The sequence below is a fragment of the Sciurus vulgaris genome (genome assembly GCF_902686455.1).
Source record: "Sciurus vulgaris genome assembly, chromosome: 1".
In the NCBI taxonomy this organism is placed as follows: domain Eukaryota; kingdom Metazoa; phylum Chordata; class Mammalia; order Rodentia; family Sciuridae; genus Sciurus; species Sciurus vulgaris.
In genome coordinates this window covers 40,959,092-40,984,704 of record NC_136461.1, presented here as the reverse complement: position 1 = coordinate 40,984,704, position 25,613 = coordinate 40,959,092, and the positions used below count along the sequence as shown (strand labels likewise).

Sequence of the window (25,613 nt, the reverse complement as noted above, 5' to 3'; positions counted from 1 at the left end):
ATCACACCTTTCTGTTCCAGCAAAACCAAGCACTGGATTAGGGACAAGGCCCTGGGGATACAAAGATGAGTAAGAACCTTTGATCTCTAGGAAATCAGAACCTAATGCAAGAATCAGACATTTGAACAAGAAAATTATAATACAACTTAGTGAAGGCTGTAATAGAGGGACATGAACAAAATACTGTAGTGAAAGGACAAGAGTACTCTCACTCTGAAGGAAGACAGCACAGATGCCCATATGATGAGGAAAACCTGAAGACCTACCACCTGAGATACAATCAGGAAAACCAGCAACAGGGAAAGGCTGTGTGAAAAAATAGACCCAAAAGAGAGAAATTGGGACCAGATTGTGAAGGGCCTCCAAGGACATGTGAAGCAGCCGGACTTCAACAACAGGGAATCAAAACACTTTTAAGCATGGCAATTACTCATTCAGGTTTGTTTTTTAATAAAAAGGATGGGTGGGGAAAGTACACTAAAAGACTCGTCAGAAGATTTTTCCAAAAGTCTAGGTGAGAGAGGATGAAGGAACAAATTAAAGCTTTATCATCTAGGAAAAAAGACATAACCAAGGCAAACAGAACCTGGTGACTGGTCACAGAAAACAAAGATGGAAAATAGTTCTAAAAGACTATTTGACTCTGCATGGTTGAACTTCACAATTCATCAAAATATTTAAATGGGACTACTTGCTTAATATATTTTCAGTCTAAGAACTATTTTTTCCAAGTCTAACAATCTTTGCTTAAACTTTTATTGACAATGTTACAAAATACAATTTTAATAAGTACATAGTAATCATGAAAATGTTTCCTTTATATCAAAATCATCAGCATAAATATCAGTTATCAGTCTACAGTATTTAGATATTGACAAACTAAACATATCTAAGGAGACACCTTAGTATTTGCTTTGTAGAATAAAAGCATGATTATAAATTGTTTTCTTGTCATCATTGTCTTTATCAATCAATAGCATGTAAACCATACAATTGCCTGATTTTCTAACCAGCAGAACATGGTGATACCGCAATACTCTTTCCTGGCTGGACCAAATTCACACTCAACTAAATTCCCTGCTGATCTTCAAATCAATTGGGAATGGTTGGGTGAATTATTACTGAATACAACCTCTTCATATTAGAAAAACACATACCATCCAGAACTTTGGAAATACTAAATGGATGTGACCAATGGTCTTTAAAGCCTCTAATTTACTAAAGGGACCTTTAAGTATGTCATTCCTGTACAAAACAAACGGGACATTTTGGAAACAGCTTTCTTAAGAAACAAAGCTTCTTGTCTTTCTTGTTTTTCATTTAAGTTCTCAGACTAGAAACTCGATTTTTAGTGATGCATAAAACCACCTCCCCCCATATACATACAAACAACAGCATCCATAACAACTTCCCAAGATTAGGAAAGGAAATGTGGCATTTTTACTTAAGAGTCTCTTGCCAGGCTGCACCAAACATAAAGTATTAATTTTTTTTTCTAAGTAGAAGTAAATCAGAGATGATGATACTAGTCGTTAAGGGGCTGTATCACTTACTTAGTTTAATATAAGCAATGTCCTGAGAGAAAATTCACAAATAATTGAGAATTCCAACTTTAAAATTCACTGCAAAAAGCTCTTAAAACTGAAAATACCTCCCAGCTTCCCCACTGAGATGCGAGTAAATAATTACTTCATTTGTCTTTAATTTCCTTAACACAGCTAAACAGTTTGATCAACAAAACCAAAAGTTACTTCAAATTAGCAAGAATTTCTCTTGTTCAATCTTTCAAGATAAAAATAGCTGTGAAGCATAGAGTATGAATGTCAACAAAAAAGGGCATAATTCAAAAATGCTTCCGAGTCTATTAATATAGGCAAATTTCTATAACTAAGGTAGGCTGAAACCCCAAACCTACCCTTCAAGTTGTTCGGTGAACCGCATAAAACTATACCAAAGTTTTCAATATACTTGCAACAGATACCCAAAAAACACAAAACAACCTCCCTCCCCATAAACGTACAAAAAATAGCATCCATAATTATACACAAAAATACCGGGTCAAGCAAGAGTAGTTCAAAAGTAAAACATCAAAAAATAATAATTGGTTTGCAACTGTAGATTCTATTACTGGGTAACTGGTCAAATTTAAGCTTTTCCATGAAAAGAAAACTTTTATGTTTAAAATTACACTCTGAGTCAGCTTTCTAAAAGAAAAACGAATTCCACAAAAATGATTTTTAAAAAAAGAAAAGGAAAAGAACGATTCTCTCCAAAGCCGGGTGTGGAGGCCAAAGACCTTCCTTCTACCCATCACTGCTGAGGAAGTGAGAACTCCCCAGGAAGAGGGGCCTGGGCAGCCACGTCGTCCTACTCACCCCAAAGGGCAGCGGGAAGGAAGCAGGGGGAGCACGACATTGGCGCCTCCGGCCTTGCCGGGGCAGACAGCAGGGACCCCGGGGACTCGGGGGGGGGGGGGGGAGCAGCCCCTCTCCCAGACCCTCGGGGTCTACTCACTCCGCAAGCGGCCAGCAAGAAAGCCATTCGCTGAGGCCCCCGCCCTCGGTGCCTCCTGGGGCGGGAGCGGGGGCTGCTCCTGCGCACCCCTCTTCTATCCCCTCGACCAGATCCCCGGCGGCAGTGCAGGCGGTCCAAAGCCTCAGCCAGTCCCCCGGGACACCGCGTACCTCCGCCCCGCCCGCACCGCGGCCTAGGGACCGCCCTGATTGGCTGGCCCTGCCGGCTCCTGGCAAAGAGACCCCTGGCGATTGGCCATGGGTCACCTGCTGGAGGGGAGGTGAGCGGCTGACGATTGGCGGTTAGGCCAGTTTTGGCGTGGAGAGGCAGGAGTGAGTGGGTCCTGGCGGGAGGGCGGGCGGCTGCTGCTTGAACCGGCTGCCTCCGCGAGGGGGCCGGGCGCCGCTGAGGAATGCGCGGCGCACCCGGAAAGGGAGGCTGTAGTTCGTGGGAACCCGGCGCCCACTTGGGTGGCGAGTGAGAAGGACCAGGTCACAGCCTATACGCACCCCAGCATTTTGACAGCTATAGGCAGCAACTATGGAGCCTGGGCCCAGAAGTTTCATCTTGATAATGATTTTGCTTGCTTCCTGAAAGTTGTTTGTGTCGCGTGGGAGTGGAGGAAGGCGGGAGAGAAGAGAAGAAATACTACAGCATATCAATAAACAAAAGCTCGGGGTGCCTGTTTAATTTTATTAATCGGTGAGGCTTCCGTGGGCCTGCTGTTGTGCCTTGGCTCCATAAGGAATGTAGGTGGCTTGTGAAGATTCTTCAGAAATCCAGATGGCGTAACTTAAAATTACATCTAAAGTTTGGGCTTAGACGACCTCGACAGAGAAACATCCAAAATGCAGGAAAATCAGGGACATAGGGACATAAATGATTAACTTCTGATCTGGAGGACAATCTCCTTTTCTGTTCATACCGTTGTTCTCTGTGGTTATTTATACTTCTCCTAGGCCTCTACTAAATTCTGAAACATCCAATTTTTTTTGGATTTCTGTAGTTCTGCTGGTACCCCTTACAACACGTAGCACAATACTGCATAAAGAGCTCAGTAAGTGCTAGCCGAAAACATAAGCTATACTCGGTGTTAAAGATATCGTCTTTGTATAAATTGGTTCAAAATGTCCAATACCCAGTGCACTCTTCTTCCCTTACCAGCTCTTTTAAAAGCCTGGTATTTCCCCAGTGCTACCTACCTCTCTGTAATTGAAATCACTACCATCCACCCTAACACCTAAACAAACCATAAACCTAGTAGTCCCACTTTCCACATTACCGAGTTCTGTCATTTTTTTCTCCTAAAATACACCTTCAATTCTCCCTCTCCCCATCAGCACCACCCTATTACCGATCCTGGCCTCTTGGAAGGATCTCCTCACTAAAGTCTTCTCGAATCTACCCTAGCTCCTCCGGTTCTCAACACAAAATAGCCAGACTAGTTCCATAATCAATTTCGGCAGCCTCATCACTCACCTCACCACCAATTAAAAAACTTCGAGGAGTTTCCACAGTGCATAGAATATAACTCAGTACTGAACAAAGACCTGCAAGGTTTAGCCCTACCTATGCCCTATCTCTCCTTCACCTTGCCTTCCCCTATTTTCTACCTTCCACACAAAGCCTTTTTCAAGATTCTTTAATTTGTCAAGGATCTTCCAACTTCAGGGCCTAGGTCTTTTATATCCCTCTCTCTGACTCCCAAGTCCACTCTTCACTTAATGAACTTCTACTCCTCGCCTTGCCCATGTCAATTCCCCCCCCCCCCCCCCGTTAGGAGACAACATTTGCTATATTTGCATGCAAAACCAAGGTTTATATCCAGACTATATACAGGTTTCTTTTTTTTTTTTTCTTTTCAGGTTTCTTACAAAACAATAAAAAGACAAAACCCAATAAAACATGAGCAGAAAATTTGAACCAACACTTCACAAAAGTAAATACATAAATGACCAATAAACACATAAACAATATCATTAGCCATCAGGGAAATGCAACACTATACAACCCCAGGATGACTAAAGGTAAAAAGACAATAGCAAGTGTTTGTGAGAACTGAAAGCAACCAGAACCCTCATTCTTCATTAATTAGAATCCAAAATGGCACTGCCATTTTGAAAACCATGGCATTATCCTTTTTTTTTTTTTAAATAGCCTGGTGGCTAAATTTATAAAAAATGTTTAAATTTGTTCTAATTAGTTGTACATTACAGTAGAATGCATTTATACATTTTGATAGATCATACATAAATGAGTGTAATGTCTCATTTTTCTGATTATACATAATGTAGGATCACATCAGTCATGCAGTCATATACGTACATGAGGTAATAATGTCTTTTTCACTCTATCTGCCCATGTCAATTCTTCCAATTATATGTTGTCAGACCATGTAACTCTTGTGAATCTTATCAGAACTATAATTCTACATTTAGCTGAGGTTTTTAATCAACCTTAATGAGTGATAATTTACACATGATAAAAATGTATCCATTTTAAATGTACAACTCAAATGTTCTGACAAAGGTATGCACCCACATATAGACCGTAATTAAGAAATTGAGCTGGGCACAGTGAGTGGCAGATGCCTGTGATCCTAGTGACTCAGGAGGCTGAAGCAGGAGGATCACTAGGTTCCAAGCCAGCCTCATCAATTCAGTGAGGTACTCAGTAACTTAGCAAAGCCCTGTCTCAAAATAAAAATAAAAAGGGCTGGGAATGTAGTTCAATGGTAAAGGGCCTCTGGGTTCAATCACAGTACTCCCCTCCCCCCAAAAAAAGAGTCATGTCATTCATCATTTCAAAACTTCCCTCATGTCCCCTCTGACGTCAATCAAGACAACCACTCTGTTTTCTACTTGTTATTTTTTTATTAATGTTTATCTTAAGTTTAATAAGTTTAATGAACTGAGATCCTGTCTGATTTAGTTCAACATTGTAAGTACTTAGTAGAATGCCTGAAAGATATTACTGTTCCACAATGAATTGCCTATTTTTATTCTAAAAATAAGCATTTATATCAAATGATTAACAGTGATAGAGAAAGAAATACAATCATTTTGCCAGATGAACAAGGTGTCTATATCCTTTTAAATTTTCCTTTAATATGTGCCTTTCTAACAGTTTATGTTGTACTTGGGTAGTCTAGGGACCTAATTCCACAATAGCTGATCCAACGGTTGGTTCTCTAAGCTGGAATTTTAAGAAAAAAGAAGAAAAAGAAGTCATCTACATCTCTGATTCTATGTACTGTACTGCTTGACCTTGTAAGAAACATAATGCTTATTTATATAATTCTTGCTTACCAGTTCTTTCATATGCTTACATCTTCCCAATTAGAAAGACCATGGGTTACCAAGGACATTGTATTTAATAGTACCGAGCAAAGTGTAAGATTTAAAAAAAAAAAAAAAATCCTCCAATCTCTAATCACCATCACAAGGGGTTAGCAGTTTCAAAATCTAATGCATTGTCACTTTTGAGAGTATAGTGTAAATATTTAAAGTTCTAGTAAAAATTTAAAGAGGCCAATTATCATTAGTTTTTCTTATTTACAGACAAATGTTAATGGCAATAGGGAATATGATCTATGACTGTCTCCTAACAATAATACTGAGTTTTTCTCAGTATAAAAACCCTGCTATAATAAAATATTTAAAGAGGTCCCAGCTCCAATCTAAAGTCCATGCGTCCACAGTTGAATACTATAAATGTTTATTAGTTACAGACATGCAATTCTCATTTTCCTAATGTAAAGTCAGTATGCATAAAAGATGGAGCATTTAAAATGAAAAGTAATTACAACATATAGCAATGTTTTTGTGCCAAAAAGGTGCAACCAAATTTGGCAACTCAAGTATTGTTAAAGTAATCTATAAGCTGTTTCAAAATAGAGTCAAGTGACCAATTACTAAAACCCACTTATGACAAGTAATTTTCAACCTATGAATCAGAAGACAACACTTGTTACAGTTTAGATATGAGGTGTCCCCCAGAAGCTCATGTGTGAGACAATGCAAGAAAGTTTAGAAGTGAAATCATTGGGCTATGAAAGTCTCAACTTAGCACCAATCCACTGATAGGGATTTACTGGCTTGTACTGTAGGCAGGTAGGGTGTGCCTTTGGGGTATATATTTTGTCCTTATGGAACAGAGCTCTTTCTCTCAAGGATCTTCCAACTTCAGGGCCTAGGTCTTTTATATCCCTAGTATGCTTCCTAGTATTATGTTTCTAGCTGCTTTCCTCGCTTCTGCAATGATGTCCTCCCTTTCCTTGAGTCCTGAGGACTGGAGTTGGCCATTCTATGGATTGGGACCTCTGAAATTGTGAGCCTCAAAATAAACTTTTCCTCCTCTATGTTGCTCTCATCAGGTCTTTTAGTCAAGGCAGCAAAAAGCTGACTAAAACAGCACTTATCCTTGAACTACATAACAACACAATTACATGACTAAATTAAAGGACTACTTTTGTGGTTGTTTAGGAGGGAAAAAAAACAGAATATGATCATTAAGTATAAAAAATAATATAGGAAAAAAGTCAAAATTTTAAATTTTAAATTCACATTACTTTAAAAACTATTACTTCTGCTAGAAAGCCCCAAAAGTGTTTAACTAGGAATCACATTCTGTTCTGTCATCTCAGATATAGATGACAAAATACTTTTGGTAGCAACAGAAGGAAAAAAAGAAGCAAATTTTTTTAAAAATTCAAATCAAGTGAAGTTTTGAGTTTTCAGTCTGGCATGAAAGAGGCCTGGATATCAGCCTTCTACCCTAACAAGTAAAATGTTAAACAAACTGAAAATCAACAATTCTTAGATCTATAAGAAAAGCACAGTCACCAAACTGCTGCCCTCCAAATTAGAAGACCAAGAAGCAAATACACAGAATCACAACTTACATGAGGAGAACCCACAAATAGCAACCTCCATGGTAACCAGCATGAGATAGGGAAATCTGATCTATAATTTACAAATGCTGGAAGCTCAGTGTAGACAAATCTAAGAGATGTAAACTCTAGAAGGCCTAGTCTTGGGATTGGGCCTTCAGGTTATGAGTTTTACCTTCAGGAGTTCTACACTGTCATCACAATTGTTATTAATTAGAGTAAAATTCCCTCTTGCCTCTCCTCTAGGCTTCCATGTGGGAGAAGGTAAACACTCAATTCCAATCCTCTCTAGCCATCCTGTCCTACCTATGGAAGGGAAGAGTAGGTTAAGGACTTAAGAAGCACATATGAAGTTCGCAAAGTTAACTAAATGACTAAGACCCAATCACAGGACTACAAAATACTTCACCACACACACCTTACCACATTACTAGAAACCCTTTTATAGCAATTCCTTTTACTAAATATATTGCATTTGGTTATCAAGAAAAAATTATAAGAAACATTAAAAAGGAAAAAAAAGCTTGAAGAGACATTAAAACTAGACTCAGACGTGGCAGGGATGTTGGAATAATAAAATGAGAAATTAAAAACAACTGCAATTAACTGATAAATACTCTAACTGACAAAGTAGCATGCAAGAACAGATGGGCAATTTAAGTTGAGATATGGAAATGCTAAGAAAGAATCAAAAAGAAATGCTAGAGATAAAGAACACCATAACATGGGGCTGGGTGTAGCTCAGTGGTAAAAAGCTTGCCTAGCACGTGTGAGGCACTGGATTCAATCCTCAGCACCACATAAAAACGATTAGAAAAATGAAAGTATTAAAAAAAAAACTGCTTTATTAAAAAAAAAAAGAACACCATAACAGAAATGAAGAATGCCTTTGATAGACTCATATAGCAGACTGGACACAGTTGAGGAAATATCTCCTAATTTGAGGATATCTCATTAAATACCTCAAAAACTTGGAAAGTCCAAAAGGGGAAAATAACAGAATTGGAGAAAGACTGTATAAAAGTTATAACATGCATAATGGGAATACCAGAAGAAGAAATGAAAAAAAGAATAAAAGAAATTTTTGAAACAAGAATGACTGAGAATTTCGGCAAATTAACATGAGACACAAGTCAAAGCAGCCTAGAAAACACCAAGCAGGATTATGCCAAAAGAATTACAACTACACACATCATTTTCAAAGAAAAAAATCCTGAAAGAATTTGGGGGAGGGGAGCCTACTTGCAGAGGAGCAAAAGTAGGATTACATCCAACTTCTCCACAGAAACAATACTAGCGTGGGGAGTGAGAGAAGAATGGAGGAACTTTAGATCATGTAGAAGTAAATGGGGGGGGGGGGGGATGAAAAATGGTGGAATGAGACAGACATCATTACTCTATGTACATGTATGATCACACACATGGTATGACTCTTCTTTGTGTACAACCATAGAAATGAAATGATGTACGCCATTTGTGTATAATGAATCAAAATGCAGTCTGTAAAACATAAAAAAAAATAATTTAAAAATTAAAAAAAAACTATGTGAGAACATAGAGGACTCTCTATAAATTATAATAAACAAACAAAAACAGAAACAATACTAGAAAAAAGAGAACGGAATGAAATATTTAAAGTATTGAGGGATTTAAGAAAAAGAAAACTAGAATTCTATACCCTGCAAAATTATCCTTCAAAAGTGAAGAATAAAGACTTATTTGGAGGGCTGGAGTTGTGGCTCAGTGGTAGAGCACTTGCCTGGCATGTGTGAGGACCTGGGTTCGACTTTCAGCACCACATACAAATAAATAAAAGATCATTGACAACTAAAATATATATATGTTTAAAAAAAGACTTACTCTGATCAAAACTTGAGAAAATTTGTTGTCAGTAGACTTGTCTTAAAATAAATATTAAAAGAAATTCTACAGAGAATAGGAAAATTATCAGAAGCTCAAATCTACATAAAGAAAGAATATCAGAGAAGGAATATGTGAAGGTAAAATAAAAGTTTTTGTTTTTCTTTGATCTAATAGATAATAGTTTCAAAACTGTAACAATGTATTTGATATGTATGTATGATTAAGTACTCCTTTGCATAAGTGAAATGAATGATGGCAATGATACAAGGGATGGAAGGGAAGAATTGAGATTATTGTGTTATTCTAAAATATATTACCTGAAGCAATATAGTATTATTTGAAACTGAACTTGAATTAGTTGTACATATATATTGCAAATTCTAGGGCAACCGATGAAAAAAATTAAAAAAAAAAAAAGTACAGCTGATACACTAGAAAAAGAAAACAAAATAATATAGAACACCCAATTAAAACCACAAAATGCAGGGGGGAAAAAAAGAGTGGAAGACAAAAACAGAAACAAAGAATAAGGACATTCAGTAGAAAACAGTAACAAATATAGTACATGTTAATTCAACTATATCAGTAATGATGTAGTTGATGCCAGTGATGTAACTGCACCAATTAAAATACAAAAATTATCAGAGTAGATCAAAACTACAAGACTCAACTATATGATATCTATAAGAAACTTACTTTAACTATAAAGACATGCCAGGTGTGGTGGCATATGTCATAAGTACTAGCACTTGGGAGGCTGAGACAGGCAACTGAGACTGCAACACAGGGATTCCCCCATCTTGGAGGAGGAAAAAATAAATAAATAAAGGCCTCTTGGGAGCTGGGCTGGAGACGTAGCTCAGGGTTTGCCTCACATGTGTGAAGCCCTGGGTTTGATTCTCAGCATCACTGCCCACTCCCTGCAAAAAATAAAATTTAAAAAAAAATTTTAAAGTATGAAATATACACACTCAGATTAAAAAGAAATGGATAGCAAAAGATATTCCAGGTTAACACCAACCAAAGGAAACTGGAAGTAGCTACATTAATTTTACACATAGTTCACTTCCCAGAGAGGAAACTTATCAGTCATAAACAGGGCCATAACATAATGATGAAGGTGTCAGTATGTCTAGAACACATCATCACAATTCTTAATATGTGTATGCCTAATAACAGAGCATCAAAATACACAGAGCAAAAACTAATATAATTACATGGAGAAATAAATGAATCTATTATCGTAGTTGGGGACTTAAATATTGCTCTATCAGAAATGGGCAGATTCACCAGGTGGAAAACCAATAAGGACGATGAACTCAATACCACCATTAATTGACTAGATACAGGACATCTATTAACTACTTCCTCCAACAGCAAAATACACATTCCCCTCAAACTCACAGGGACTATTCATCAATATTTACTATATTCCAAGCCATAAAACACATATAAACAAATTGAAGAAGTAGAAATCATACAATGTCTACTCTCAGACTGTAACAGAATTAAACTAAAATAATCAATAATGGAAAGACAGCAAGAAGATCCCAAACACGAGGAGATTAAACAATACCCTTTCAAATAATACCTGGGGCAAAGAAGAAATCCCAAGAGAAACCAAAAAGTATTTTGAACTAAATGAAAATGAAAGGCACAACTTATTATACTTGTGCAGTACAGTGAAAGCAGTACTCAGATGGAAATTTATAGCATTGAAGGCAAATATCAGAAAAGAAGAATGATCTAAAATCAGTCATCTGAGTTTCTACCTTATGAGATTAGAGAAAGATAAGAAAATTAAATCCAAAGTAAGCAGAAGAAAAAATAATAAAAATTAAAGTAGAAATCAGTGAAACTGAAAACAGGAAATCAATATAAAAAGCAACAAAAACCAAAAAGTGGTTTTTTGAAAACACTGATAAAATTTATAAGTTTCTGAACAGGGTAAGTAAAAGAAAAAAAGAAAGAAAATACAAATTACTAATTTCAGAAATGAAAGGGGACATCATAACAGATCTCATGGACATCAAAAGGATAAAAAAATGAATATACTATAACAATTCTATATTCACAAGTTAAATACCTAAATAAAATGGACCAATTTTATTGTAAGACACAATCTGCCAAAATGCATACAAGAATAAAGAGAAAATCTGAACAGGTCTACACTGGTCAAAGCAATTGAATAACTAATAATCTTCCAAAACAGAAAGCACCAGGCCCACGTGGATTCACTAGTGAATTCTACCAAATGTTTAATAAAGAAATTTTACCAATTCTCTGAATCAAACATCATTACCCTATGTAAATGTATGATTATGCAAATGGTATGCTATTACTCCATGTACAAACAGAAACAACATGTATCCCATTTGTTTACAATAAAAATATATTAAAAAAAAGAATTCAATGCTGCATGTGGGGAACAAGTTATTCCTATTGGAGAAACAAATAAACAACCATATATTAAAAAAATTATACCAATTCTCTATCATATCTTCTAGAAGACAGAAGCAAAAGAAATACTTTCTAACTCATGAGGCCAGCATTATCCTAATACCCAAACTAGCCAAAGAAAACTACAAACTAGTATCTGTCATGAATAGTCATCCTCAACAAAATATTACCAATTGGAATTCAACAATGTAAAAAAAAGAAATATTCACAACTAAATGGCATTTATCACAGGTGTACAAAACTGATACAATATTAAAAAATAAATAAATATGATCTGTCATATAAACAGGTGAAAGAAGAAAAATTAGAAGATCATGTCAGTAGATATAGAAAAACATTTGACAAAATCCAACACCCATTCATGATAAACACTCTCAGTAAATTAGGAGGAAAAGGGAACTTCCCAAAACATGATGAAAAAATATCTACCAAAAAAACCCTGTAATCCCAGTGACTCTAGAGGCTAAGGCAGGAGGATCACAAGTTCAAGGCCAGTCACAGCAACCAAGTAAGACCTTGTCTCAAAATAAAAAATAAAAAGGCTGGGGATGTGGCTCAATGATGAAGTGTCTCTGGCTCCAAGCTTCAGTACTATGTGTGTTGGCAGCAGGGACAACCAACCAAACAAAACTAGAGCTAACACCAAACTTAATGGTAAGAATTCAAAAGTTTTCCTTCTAAGATCAAAACAAAAGAAGGATGTCTCCTCTCACTACTCCTTTTCAACACTGTATTCTAAGTCCTACCTAAGGCGATAAAAAAGGAAATTTAAAAATTGTTCTGATTGAGAAGTAAGAAATAAAACTTCTTTGTTTGCAGATGACATGGTCATCTATGTAGACAGGAAGAAAAACAGAGCAAAAATAAAATTCCTGGAACTTATGAATAATTATAACACAGTTGTAATATACAAAATTAATATAGAAAAGTCAACTTCTTGCCTATGAACCGAAAGCAACCAAGTGGCATTTGACACTTGAAACATAATATTGTTTATATCAGTACTCCCCAAAAAGAAATATTTAGGGGTAAATTTAACAAAGTGTGAACAAATGCTACATGAAGAAAACAATAAAACTGATGAACAAAACCAGAGAACTATATAAATAGAGACATAGACATATTCCATGTTCATAGATAGGAAGACTCAATGCCTTTAAGATGTCAGCTCTTTCCAACTTATCTACAGACTCAATGTCATCCCAATCAAAATCCCAGCAAGTTATTTTATTGATATTAACAAACTGATTCTAAAGTTTATATAGACAGGCAAAAGATTCAGAACAGTCAGCACAGTATTAAAAGAGAACAAAGTCAGAAAATTGACACTACTCAACTTTAAGATGGTATAATTAAGACAGTGTGGAATTGGCAAAAAATAATATTAATAATAACACATAAATCAATGGAACAGAAGAGACGACAGTCCAGAAATATATCTACATAAATGCAGTCAACTCATCCTTGACAAAGAGGAAAAAGAAATACGACAGGGAAATATAGTCTTTTCAACAAATGGTGCAGAAATAAGTGGACATCCATAAGGAAAAAAAAAAAGAATAATAATCAGACAAAGACGTTACACCCACAGAATTTAAATCAGATGAATTACAGATCTAAAATCATAAAACTTAAAACACATAAATCATAAAATCATAAAACACAAAATCATAAAACTTCTAGAATACTGAAGAAAATCTACATGATATAGCATTGGCAATGATTTTTCAGATACATCACCCCAAGGTCTTAAAAAAAGAATTGATGAGAATAAAAAGAGAAGCCACATCCTGGGAGAAAATATTTACAAAAGATATATCTGATGAAAAACTATTAACTGAAATATATAGACAACTCTTAATAAGCATATGAAAAGAGGTCCCACATCATATGTCTTCAGGAAAATAAAAATGAAAAACAACCACATACCAAACAGAATGGTCAAAATCTGGGACACTGACCACACCAAATAATGACCAGGATGTGGAGCAACAGGAACTCTCATCATTGCTGGCAAGAATATAATATGATATAGTCACTTTGGAAGACAGTTTGATGTTTTCTTACAAAATTAAACATACTCATACCACATAATCCTGAAAAAACATTCCTTGGTATTTACCCAAAGGAGTTGAAAACATGCCTACATAAAAACCTACACACAATAATTATAGCAACTTCATTCATAATTGCCAAAACTTGGAAGCAACCAAGATGTTCTTCAGTAGCTGAATGGATAAAGACATGGTGGTACATCTAGACAATGGAACATTCAGCAATAAAATGAGGTATTCTAGTCATAAAAAGACAAGGAGGAAACTTGGATGTATTTTTCTAAGGGAAAGAAATCCATCAGAAAAGAATACATGCTGTATAATTCCAACCACTACAAATGACATTCTGTGAAAGGAAAAACTAAGGAGACAGTAAAATGTTCACTGGTTGCCAGGGGGTAAGGGAAGAGAGGCTATGTTGGAATGTAGAGGATTTTTAGTAATGATAAATACATGTTTTATAAATTTGTCCAAACCCATAGACAACATCAAGAATGAAACCTAGCATAAAAGATGTACTTTAGGTAATAATGATGTGTCTGTGCAGGCCAATTGTAATGATGTACCACGGTGGTTGAAAACCTTGGTAATCATGGAGGATGTACATTTCTGGAGGCAGGGCTGAACAGGAAACCTCTTTGATCAATTTTGCCATGAACCTAAAACTACTCTAAAATAAATAAATATTTTTACAATCAAATCATATTTTCCCTAAGCATCTATACAGCAATGCTGCCACTTTTCTGAAGCAGACGAAACATTAAAAGACAACACTCAGAAGCAGAATACATAGTTTCAATATTTTGCAGGTCTGGTTCCCAGAAGTCTCAAAACTTAAGTCAGCTAATAGGTTTCCAAGCAGAAACTTGGACCAAATAGAATAAATATACCAGTAGGCATATAGTAGACGTCCCTACATCTCATGATCAAGGCCACCACTTACCAAAGTTGGTAAACTGCATGCAATTCTTAATGCATTATCAAACAGAAAGAAATATTTAGTTCAAGATTAGAATAAACATCTTCCATACAACCCCATGATGCCTATGACAGTGCACTACCTTGCTCAGTACTGGGTCTTTAGCATTTCCTCACACAGCGATTGGCATGTCTACTGAAAAATTAAATGCTAGCTATCATGCTACAAATGTAGCACAGTACACTCCAAAAAAAGTTAAAAACAGCTAAGCTGGGGAGCAGAACAGAGAAAATAGAGGAACAGGAGACAGTGGTTTTTATATATGAGCCTTCAGTACCATTTAATTTTTTTAACATTATTTTAGTTGTCAATGGACTTTTTATTTTATTTACTCATTTTTATGTGGTGCTGAGAATTGAACCCAGTGCCTCACACATGCCAGGCAAGCATTCTATCAGAGTCACAACTCCAGCCCCAATTTCTAAAGTTACATTTCATAAGCACCGTTGCCTGAATTTTTACAGGTAATATTCTACACTGGTCACTTACCTTTCTCAAACAACTTTCGGATTTCATTAAAAACACCTGAGTTGCCAAATTTAATAAGAAATGCCAGTTCCTTGCCACAAGATGACTAAAGTTGCTTCCTGTTGTCCAGTTATTCTTTGTTTTAAATGTTTCTTTTATGCACTATAACCTCTCATCAGGGTTAGGGAGTTAATAAATGAAAACGTGTTTATCTTCAGAGAAAGGACTTGGGAAAAACTATTATTTGTATTTTATATACTTCTACATAGCTTAAAATTTTGTAGAACTCTATGTTACCTACTTCTTTGCTTTATTTCAGATTTTTCAAAATTTAATTTTCATTATGGCTTTTATTTTCTTCTTTATATTAGACTGAGTTCCATAAAAGCAAAAGCTATGGTACATGGAATACATAAATTCCCAATAAATATTTACTGAATAAATAACTTCTCTATGTTCTCCAAACATTCTGGGTTGAACATCTACTACTTAAAAACGTTTAAATTTTATTTCTACAAAGGCAGAAAACATGTAAGATTTCCATAAAAACACACAGTTAAAATAAATTTCTGGAAGTTAAAGGAAAAACCTCTTGTTATCTATAAAACTGGATCATCTGTTCTTAGTTCCTTCCTAAGAGTTCAAGATAGAAAAGCCATTACTATTACAACAGAATTTATTTTAAAAATGAATTCTAGAGAATCCCAAGCTCCAATTTATATGTCAGATGTCATTTGCCCTCGGTGATAGCAACAACCATCAGGGGCATCTTCCTCTGTTATAGGAAACCCAAGTAACTGACCACTTCTCCACACCACTTTACCTGGAAAGAAGTAACATATCTATATTGCAATCATTTCCTTTGAGAAACAAAGGGCTTTAAGAGAAAAAACAAGCACCTACTTTTCTGTATTGCACAAAAATAAAATCTAATGAGGCCAAGGGAAATAATATAGTTGTAGTAACAGATCTTTAGATAAGGAGAAACTGAAATGTATGTCTGAAAAAGTTAATATTTGGTGAAACAGGTTAACTCTCAAGAAAAAAGGCTCCAAACATTTCTATTAATCTCAGTTACCTGGTATTGGGGTACACAGTATTCAGTGCCTAGAAAGGCAATATTGTTCCTGGCAGTGAGATGATAAGGTGTAAGGAATGTGATAATGAGAGAAACAGAGAAGGGAAACTGGCCACTTATTGCCAGTCTTTAGGTAGGGATCAAAGCAAAGCAACCTTGGTTGTAAAATAAAAGAACATATTCATAAAACAGCTAAAGAAACCCATCTGCACAGTACACATACAACCTATCCTATATACTCCCCCAGCGTGTAGATGCGATATAGCTCTCCACTGTAATAAAATGTCCAAACCCTCTCTATTGAGTCCACCAAGTTCTTTGGGATTGGTAAATAGTACCCTGGGGCTTTGCAGACCTGAGGTTGAACACCCAGTTAGACACATAAGCAATTATAGTTAACAAAGAATAGAATCAAAGCATCTCAATACTACTGAAAGACTGGTTTTTCAGCTACCTTATAAATGTACCTTAAATACTAAATTCATATTCATCTATTACAGGTTTGGCATACATGTAATCATCATACCTGAATACCTTCTTCTTTTGAATAAAGCCTTCACGCTACTTCTACTGTTTTCCAAGCCTTGATAATAACTTTTTTTTTTTTTTTTTTTTTTTTTTTGTAACAGGAATTGAACGCAGGGATGTTTAACCACGGAGCCACATCCCCAGCTCCTTTTATATTTTATTTTGAGACAGGGTCTCACTAAATTGCTTAGGTCCTCATTAAATTGCTGAGGCTAACTTTGAACTCATGATCCTCCTGCATCAGCCTCCGGAGCCTCTGGGATTACAGGCATGCACCACTGTGCCTGGCTAATGACTGCAATTCTACCACATCTCCTTTTTGTATAATGATGCTTCATCCACAGATTCAATGGTACTTCTGGTGAACTTCATACCAGCTCCACTTGGTCTCCTTGGCCATATTCTCAAAGAATTCAATAAACAGCAATGGAAAAGCAATCTGTCTGTGTTTCTTCATTAATTCCTTCAACTTTTTTTCATTTAACTAACATTTACTGAACACTAGTGGGATACCAGACAATGGCAGAGGGAATAACAGTAGTTGTATTAGTAATGGCAACTAACAGTTACCAAGTTCTTACTATAGCTAAGCATTACTTCAACCAATTTACATTTAACTTATTTAACCATCACAACAACTCCATGAAGTAGGGTATTTCTTGTCATTCTACAGATGAGAATACTGGAACTCAGAAACAGTAAGTTAAGTGTTAATGGTTCAATACACTGGGTAAACGGTTCAATGGCACTGGGATACAAACCAGACATTTTGGCTCCAGAGCAAAGTTCTTTCCCACCCTAGCCTACCTCTAGGAAGAAACCCTTGGTCACTCAAATAAACATTTAATTCCATATTTCTAAATGTCTTATCCTCTCTGTATATTAAATTCAGAAAAAATACATAAAAGGTCTTATCGAAACCCAATTTTGATTCCAAAATTGTATCAAATTCAGTACCTAACCTTAAGGAGTCTGTACCCTAAACTGGAAAGATATGAGTTCTATAAACTTTAAAAGATAACAGGAAGAATATGGTAAGGACTCAGTGAATTATGGCAATGACTATGTCATTCCAAGGAACGAGATCACTTTGAGCTTGGAGGCCAGGGAAGAGGGTTAGTGAGTGGAGTTTCCACAGAAGAGGTCAGTTCTGAACTAGGCTTTCAAGAGAAGGGCAAAAGACATCCAGAGATTAAGGACATAGTTCAGAAGAATGAAGAATACAAGTAAGCAACAGCATTTGTGTAGGTCTGCAGAGAGGTAAATGCTGATAAGGGTAGCCTGAAAATCACTGACAGAATTTAGTGTCAGTCTAACCAAATGTAGGGAAAATCTCATCTGCCACATTCAGTCTATTACTGTTAAACACTTATATTCTTACTGGATCACAAATTTGCTGAAATGATGCTGTATTATTTATGAAACTCCCTAATTAAGAAAAAAAAAAGACTATGGAGACTGTGAAACTGCTTTTACAAAGCTTAACTCACAAAGTAACTACTTCAACTCCATATTCATTTCTTATTGTCCCTTAATAACCAAGTCCTTCTACTTGAATACTTTCAAGTGACGGGGACTTCACCATCTTGTACAACCTGGAAGGCCCTATACACCTTATTCTAATGAAGTTAATTCCTGGTGTATGACAAAGGTAAGTAGAGAGAAAAAGTTACAAAGCAGTTTTCTACAACTCGATCCTCTAAATCAAAATCCTTTATATGCCATAAATATAAGCTCCTTTATTGTAGAATAAACATAGACAATATTTTCTTTATGGTAGAAGAGACTTTTGTTTTTGTTACCCAGCATCTTTCTTCCCCTTATTTTTACTCTCTGGGATGGGGCAGTGTGGACACATCTTCTAGACCCCATTATCAATATGTTTCTGGTGAAGTCCCTAACATCCCAGCTTCAAGGTGGAACATATGATTGTGAAATTGTGATTGAGTAGGATTAGACACATGACTGAAGCTAATGTGATCAGAACAACACCCATTAATCTTATTGAGCTCCAGAAAGAACCAGAGCCCCCCAATGGACTCAGAGTTCCTATGATGTGAACTGAAATACCTGCAACCATCTTAACACCACAAAGGGAAAACCTATCTGAAAGTGAAATCAAAACAGAAGAACTGGAATCTAGAAATAGAGATGGGGAATCTGAGTCCTCACAACTTGTTTAAAGGCCTACTTCAAATTAAACCTCAACTAAATTGGCTTCTTTTTTTTCTTTGAACCATTTGGGTTCAGTTTTTTTTTACTTTTATCCCAGTAAGCACTGCCATACTGATGCATGTGGTAATAGCCAAATCCTATTAATAAGAAAATGAGATCAACTTCTCAGCATTTATCTATCATCATGCATAATTCTGTAATTTGATTATATCAATAACAACTATTGATACTAAGTAAAAAAATTAATTTGCCAAATTATATTGTTACATTGTGTACATGTACATGTACCAACAAATTTCGTCATTATGTACAACTATAAAGTACCAATAAAAAATGAGGAAAGAAAAAAGACAATTAAAAGATAGTAAATGAAAAAAATTATGATTCCAGCAATTTTTAACATAGCATTTCACCTTTAACATTGCCTTATACTGTCTTCTTTCAAGGCAAAAATCAATACTTTATCCTACAGAAAGTAGAAGAAAATAAAGGATTGTAACTTTACAATAGATGATAACCCATGAAAAGGCAAGAGTAAGCAACTCAGAAGATAGAAGTTCTCATTATATCGTATCAGTTATTAAAAACAAACAAAAAAAACAGAAAACCCAAACACACACACACACACACACACACACACACACACACACACACACACACACACCACACAGAAAACTATTGAACTATCCAGAAGTCAGGTAAAGACTCTTACTTGAAGCTGGAGAGTATGTCGAAGAATTGTTTCTTCTAAAGCATGGATCCACTTCTCTCGCTCATCAGCATCACGAGCTAGAATAAGAGATAATAAAAATTAAAAGTTTAATTTCTATACTGTATCTCCACATTTAAAAGCAAACTTTTAAGACCATAATCCAATAGAGGTGTTTAGATGTGCTACTCCCTTAATAGTGTTACCTTGATCTATCTTATCTAAGTTTATAATATGTAATAGATCTATTATCTAAGCAGAAATGCAGTCTACTTGTAACAAAATCATAACAAAGAGAAAACTATATTTAAAATAGTAGGTTACATAGCTCAGGCCAACCTTCCCACTGAGAACAACTAGACTGATAATTTAAAATGAAAAATAAAACTGATTCCCATAAACTGATGAATGGATTTTTTTAAATGTGGTTCATATGCACAATGGAATACTACTCAGTCATTAAAAAGAATGAAATCCTGAAATCCTGTCACTTGTAACAACACAGATGGAACTGGAGATCATCATGTTAAGTTAAATAAGTCAGGAACAGAAAGACAAGTACCACATGATCTCCTCCCTCACAAATGAAATCTGAAAAAGATGATCTCATAGAAGTTCAGAGTAAAATGGGGGTTACCAGTGGTTGGGAAAAATAGGAGGGTGGGAGGGTTGGGAAAAGGTTAATCAATGGGTATTAAGTTATACTAAGACAGGAGCAAGAATCTGGTGTGTTATTACACACCAGGGTGACTATAGATAAAAATAATATACTTTACATTTTGAAAAGGTAGAGAAAGTAATTTAAAAAATTTTTACTATAAAGAAATGATAAATGCTTGAGAAGTTAGATATGCTTAATCTGATTTAAACATGATGCAATGTACACATGTATCAAAACATCTTTTTAGGGCTGGGGTTGTGGCTCAGTGGTAGAGCGCTTGCCTCACGTGTGAGGCACTGGGTTTGATTTTCAGCACCACATAAAAATAAATGAATAAAATAAAGGTCCATCAACAACTAAAAAAATTTTAAAACATCTCTTTAGTTCACTAATATGCAAAATTTTTGTTTTTATGTGTCAAAAATAAATTTGATTTAAATGAAAAGGAAAAAAAAAACAAACAAAAAAACTGAAGGCATCACCAACAAGGTAGTAAAAAATTATCAGGCTAAGATCTGGGAAAGGACAGACATCTAGAAGATAAGACTGGGCCACTTTTCACCTGATGACATGAAAAATTCCATGAAAAGATCATTGGATTGGACAATGCTCTTAAAAGGCTTGTCATTGTGGGTGGGCAGGGAGTATGTGAGAACTATACTTTCTGCTCAACCTAGAACTGTTCCAAAATAATCTGTTTTTAAAAAGAAGTCTTTTCAAACTGAAAGTTGGAGGCCAGGGCCCATCTACAGCAGGAATTCTGGTAAATGGCCAATGTTTTGATTAGAATCCTCAATGGCTTTGTTTTGAAATTAAGGATAAAGCAAAATTAAAACAGATGCATGGTCATTGGGGGAACCAGAAAAATCTTGATACCTGAAATAGCCTAAAATGGCCCCCAGATTGTTAGTGACTCCAGGCAGCTAGTTAGCAAAAGCAAATTAAAATATTTTCTGTAGGATCTCATCTTGGATGAATATATTTCTATACACAATTTTTCAAATATAATGTCTAGCACATAAGAAAATACAACAAAGAATACATAATGGAAACACTTCTAGATACACAAAAGTGAGAATCAGAAGACAATAGGATCAAAAAGATCAACAGAAGGTCCAGATAATTTTAAAAATGGCAAAATGTTTCATTTAGATCTTTAAAATAACCAAATGTAAGTCCTAGATTAAAAATACAACGATCAAAATTAAGACAATGGATTATTTTAACATCAAATACAATTCAAGAGATAGAGACCTGGAAGAGAGATTACAGAAACTCATTGAAACAATAGATAGTGAATCAAAGGGACAGGAAACAGAAGAAAAGGTAAGCAACACAGAGGGTGAGATAATGTAACATGTGACTGGAATACCACAAGTAGTGAAAAGAGAGTAGGGAACAAAAGTACAACTTGGCTGAGAATTTTCTAAAATATATAAAAAAACATTAAGCCACAGATTTCAGAAGCCCTAGAAACCCCAGACAGGTTATTCACTGTCACATTGTTTTGTAATTACAAAATACTAAATATAAATACACATAGTATGAGTTTAATAAACTTTGGAGTATTATGCAGGAATAAAAAAGTATAGGGAAGATTTCATTAGAATAATTTGAAGTTATTTCCAGATACAATACTAAATGAAAAAAGCAAAGTGTAGTGTACACATTTAGTATGAAAAATAAGGATACAAAGAAAATACACGTGTCTGCTTGTTTCTATAAAAGAAATACAAGAGTAAACCAAAAATGAAAGAAACTGGGCTAGATGTGGTAGGGCATGCCTATAATCCTGGCAAATTGGAAAGCTGAGTCAGGAAGATTCAAGTTCAAGGTCCGTCTCGGTAATTTAGTGAGGTCTTAAGCAACTTAGTGAGGCCCTGTTTCAAAATTAAAAATAAACAGAGCTGGGGACGTGGCTCAGTGGTAAAGCTCCTGGGTTCAATCCCCAGTAGAGGAAGAAGACGTGGACGAAGAAGAAGACAAAGACAGAGGCAGAGGGAGGGACAGGGAGGGGGTAAAGGGGGGAAGAAGACTACACTACAACAAGAGAAAAAGCAAAGAAAAGAAACTGGCTACATACAAGTCACAGACAAGAAAGAACAGAAAATAAGAGATAATAGGAATAGGTTAGCAGGGTTAAGGAAGCAGAAACACATTCTAAATATATCTTTATGGGCAGTAAGAATCAGTAAGGTTTCACATACCCTCCCATAAATTAATTAATTAAAACCAACCAGGATAGCAAGAGGAGATGAAGAATAGAATGCAAAAAGTAACAAATCAACTTTAAAAATTAACCTAAAGATATTACAAATAATAAGACAACCACTCTGAAAGGTGTGAGGAAGAAAAGATTAAATCTAAGTGTTAGGAACTGAAAGTTTGTGTTCCCCCACCACTAAAATTCATATAATAAAAGCCTAACCCTCAATGCGATGGTATTAGTAGGTGGGGACTTTGTGGGGTGTTCAGGTCATGAGGGGATCAAGACCCCAGAGAGCTCTCACTCTTGCCACAACATGGACACAAGGGGAAATTGATTATCTACAACTTGGAAGAGGGCCTTCACCAGAACCTGAGCACGCTGGCACCCTGATCTCAAACTTCCCAGCCTCCAGAACTGAAAGAAATAAATGTTTACTATTTAAAGCTATGCAATCTACGGTAATTTGTTATGCAGCAGCCCAAAATGACAAAGACATAATTAAAAAAAAAAAAGTATTTTGACTAGCTATTGGAAGGCTAAAGAATTGGAGCAAGGCTGGATGTGGTAGTACACACCTGTAATTCCAGTGATTTGGGGGGGTTAAGAAAGAGGATCGCCAAACTTGAAGCCAACCTCAGCAACTCAGTGAGTCCCTATCTCAAAATCAAAAATAAAAAGGACTGGGACTATAACCCAGTTGTAAAGTGATCCTAGGTTCAATTTCCAGTACCCCAAAAAAAAAAATTTTTTTAAGCAAGAAAAAAAAAACAAAAAATCCAGATAGTACTGAACTATATATAAAATCCAAAGAATATAGCAAATATATATGAGGCCAATACTCATATTAAAAAAATAACTGAATAGGGCTAGCATTGTAGCTCAATGGTAGAGCACTTGCATAGCATGTGTGATGCACTGGGTTTGATTCTCAGCACCATATATAAATAAGTAAAATAAAGGTTCACTGACAACTAAAAAATATTTTTTAAAAATTGCTGAATAAAGAAATGGGAAGGGCTGGGGATATAACTCAGTTGTAGAGTACTTGCCTCGCAAGCACAAGGCCCTGGGTTCAATCCCCAGCACCGCAAAAACAAACTACAACAAGAAATGGGGAGAAGGGATATCCTTTCCTTCAGAAGAATCTCAATTAATATGGGAGAAGGAATTCGAAATTAAAAAATTCACCACTAGACCAACATCACTGTAATATTTACTGCAGGCAAGATCTAACGAGTAAAATCAGTGGGCAAAAGTTAGAGGTGAAAAGTTAGATGAAATTAGCATAGTTCCCGAGTATTTTTTTCAGGTATTTACCGAATACAAAGGAAAAAGTAGTAATTTTACAATGGAGAAATCTGACAGACACCACCTTAATCAAATCATCAAAGTTAACATCACCAGAATGAGGGTATAGTTTAGTGGTAAAGCACTTGACTAGCATGCATAAGGTCCAGGTTTCAATCCTCAGCACCACAAAAATCAAAAACAAACCATTATCCCCAAAACATAAAGTTAGTATTACCAGTGATAAGACTGGTTAACATTACATACCCTCTCCCAATACAAGTCACTGAGAAGAAAATACCATTTCTGTAGTATTCTTGCCAAAAATACATCATCTCAATCTCATCATGAGAAAATATTTGATAAACCCAAAATGAGAAACATTCTACAAAATACTTGACCAATACTCATCCAACATGACAAGGTCATAAAAGACAAGAAAAAATAAAGGAACTGTCACAACTATAAGATTTTGTGGGACCCTAGGCTGAATCTTGAAACAGGGGGAGTTAGAAAATTCAAAGGATCTATATAACTTAGTTAAAAGCATTGTACCAAATGGGTCCAAGGTCTAGTTCAGGATGTCAGTGTCTGAGTAGGGTGAAGAGAAAGCATACCTCAGGCAAAGGGAAGATCAAGCATGAAGCATCAGAGCCCAAAGCCAGATGAAAGGGGACTCTACACAAATGGGAACATGGGAAGTCAGAGCCCAAGAAAAGTGAAGGAGGTATCCACATTGTGGGGAGCAAGGTCAGCCTAACACAGGTTGCCAAGGCTGAGTAGAGTAAGGGTGGCATTCCAAATGGAAGCAGATGATTATAAAATTACACACAGAAGGACTGGTCAAATAAATATAAGTAACAAGGAAAAAGGGTTTCTCATTTTGAAAAATGGAGTTACAAATATGGTAAGGGAGAAATCAGAATGACTTCCCTGGCATTAGACTAGAATTGGAAGTATCGGTACAACTTCGTGGTTTTCAATATATATGTACAATAAATATGAGCGTGGATGTACACATGCATACTCAAACATATGGAAATAACATTCATATTTCTTAGCTCTCAGAGGATTGGGAGTTGTGACACTTAGCACCAGGTTTTTATTTCTAAATATTCCCTACTAAAAGGAATCAGAGTTTCTTAGAAAAGTGGTTTGATTCCAAAATTAGAACAGAGATGGTACAAAGCCTGGAATATCTTTTGGTGCCAGAAAGTACAGAAATACTTAAGATTTATGTTAGGAACATGTCAAAAGACAGAGATATCAGTTTACATGGGATACTACTTAAACTGAAGACAACTGAGCATCAAAACCAAATCTACTTCAGATAAGAACGCACTTATTTAAAGGATCGTTTCATCTATGTTATTCCTTATAAGACTAGATTCTTCCTTAAACTTGATCTTCTTTCAAATTGTTTGTATGAAGATGCTGTGTCCATTTGAACAGTCCTTAGGTATTTGTATAAATATTATGTTTTACAGTTTTCAGATTTAAAATAAAGTTAAATAACTGCAGCAAAAAATAAATAAATAAATAATAGTAGCAAATCAGAATCTACTGAGTAAAACGGAAAACCAGGAGTTGCTATCAAATACATAAATTGAAAACTTGATAAGAAATGGGGTATTACACAACTTCAAAATATTTCCCCACAAAATATTAATGAAGTAGGGAAAAATAAAACTTTCTAAGAAAAGTCTGACAGCTACCACCTTAATCAAGTGATCAGAA

General features: G+C 35.6%; 1 protein-coding gene across 15 annotated transcripts in view; it reads right to left on the bottom strand.

Moving 5' to 3' along the window:
- Positions 1–25,613, bottom strand: part of OSBPL9 (oxysterol binding protein like 9) — a gene marked incomplete at its 5' end in the record, with an annotated part of 149,489 nt that overhangs the window by 60,519 nt on the left and 63,357 nt on the right. For 14 of the 15 annotated variants that reach the window (XR_013766296.1, XR_013766297.1, XR_013766298.1 and 11 more), the window contains one exon: positions 19,723–19,799. Coding sequence is in view for 5 of the 15 variants with exons in the window: in XM_079154410.1 (XP_079010536.1) it covers positions 19,723–19,799 (77 nt within the window). Of the gene's footprint in view, positions 1–2,514; positions 2,677–19,722; positions 19,800–25,613 lie in introns of those variants that run through there. The other variant, XM_079154413.1, reaches the window with a different exon arrangement.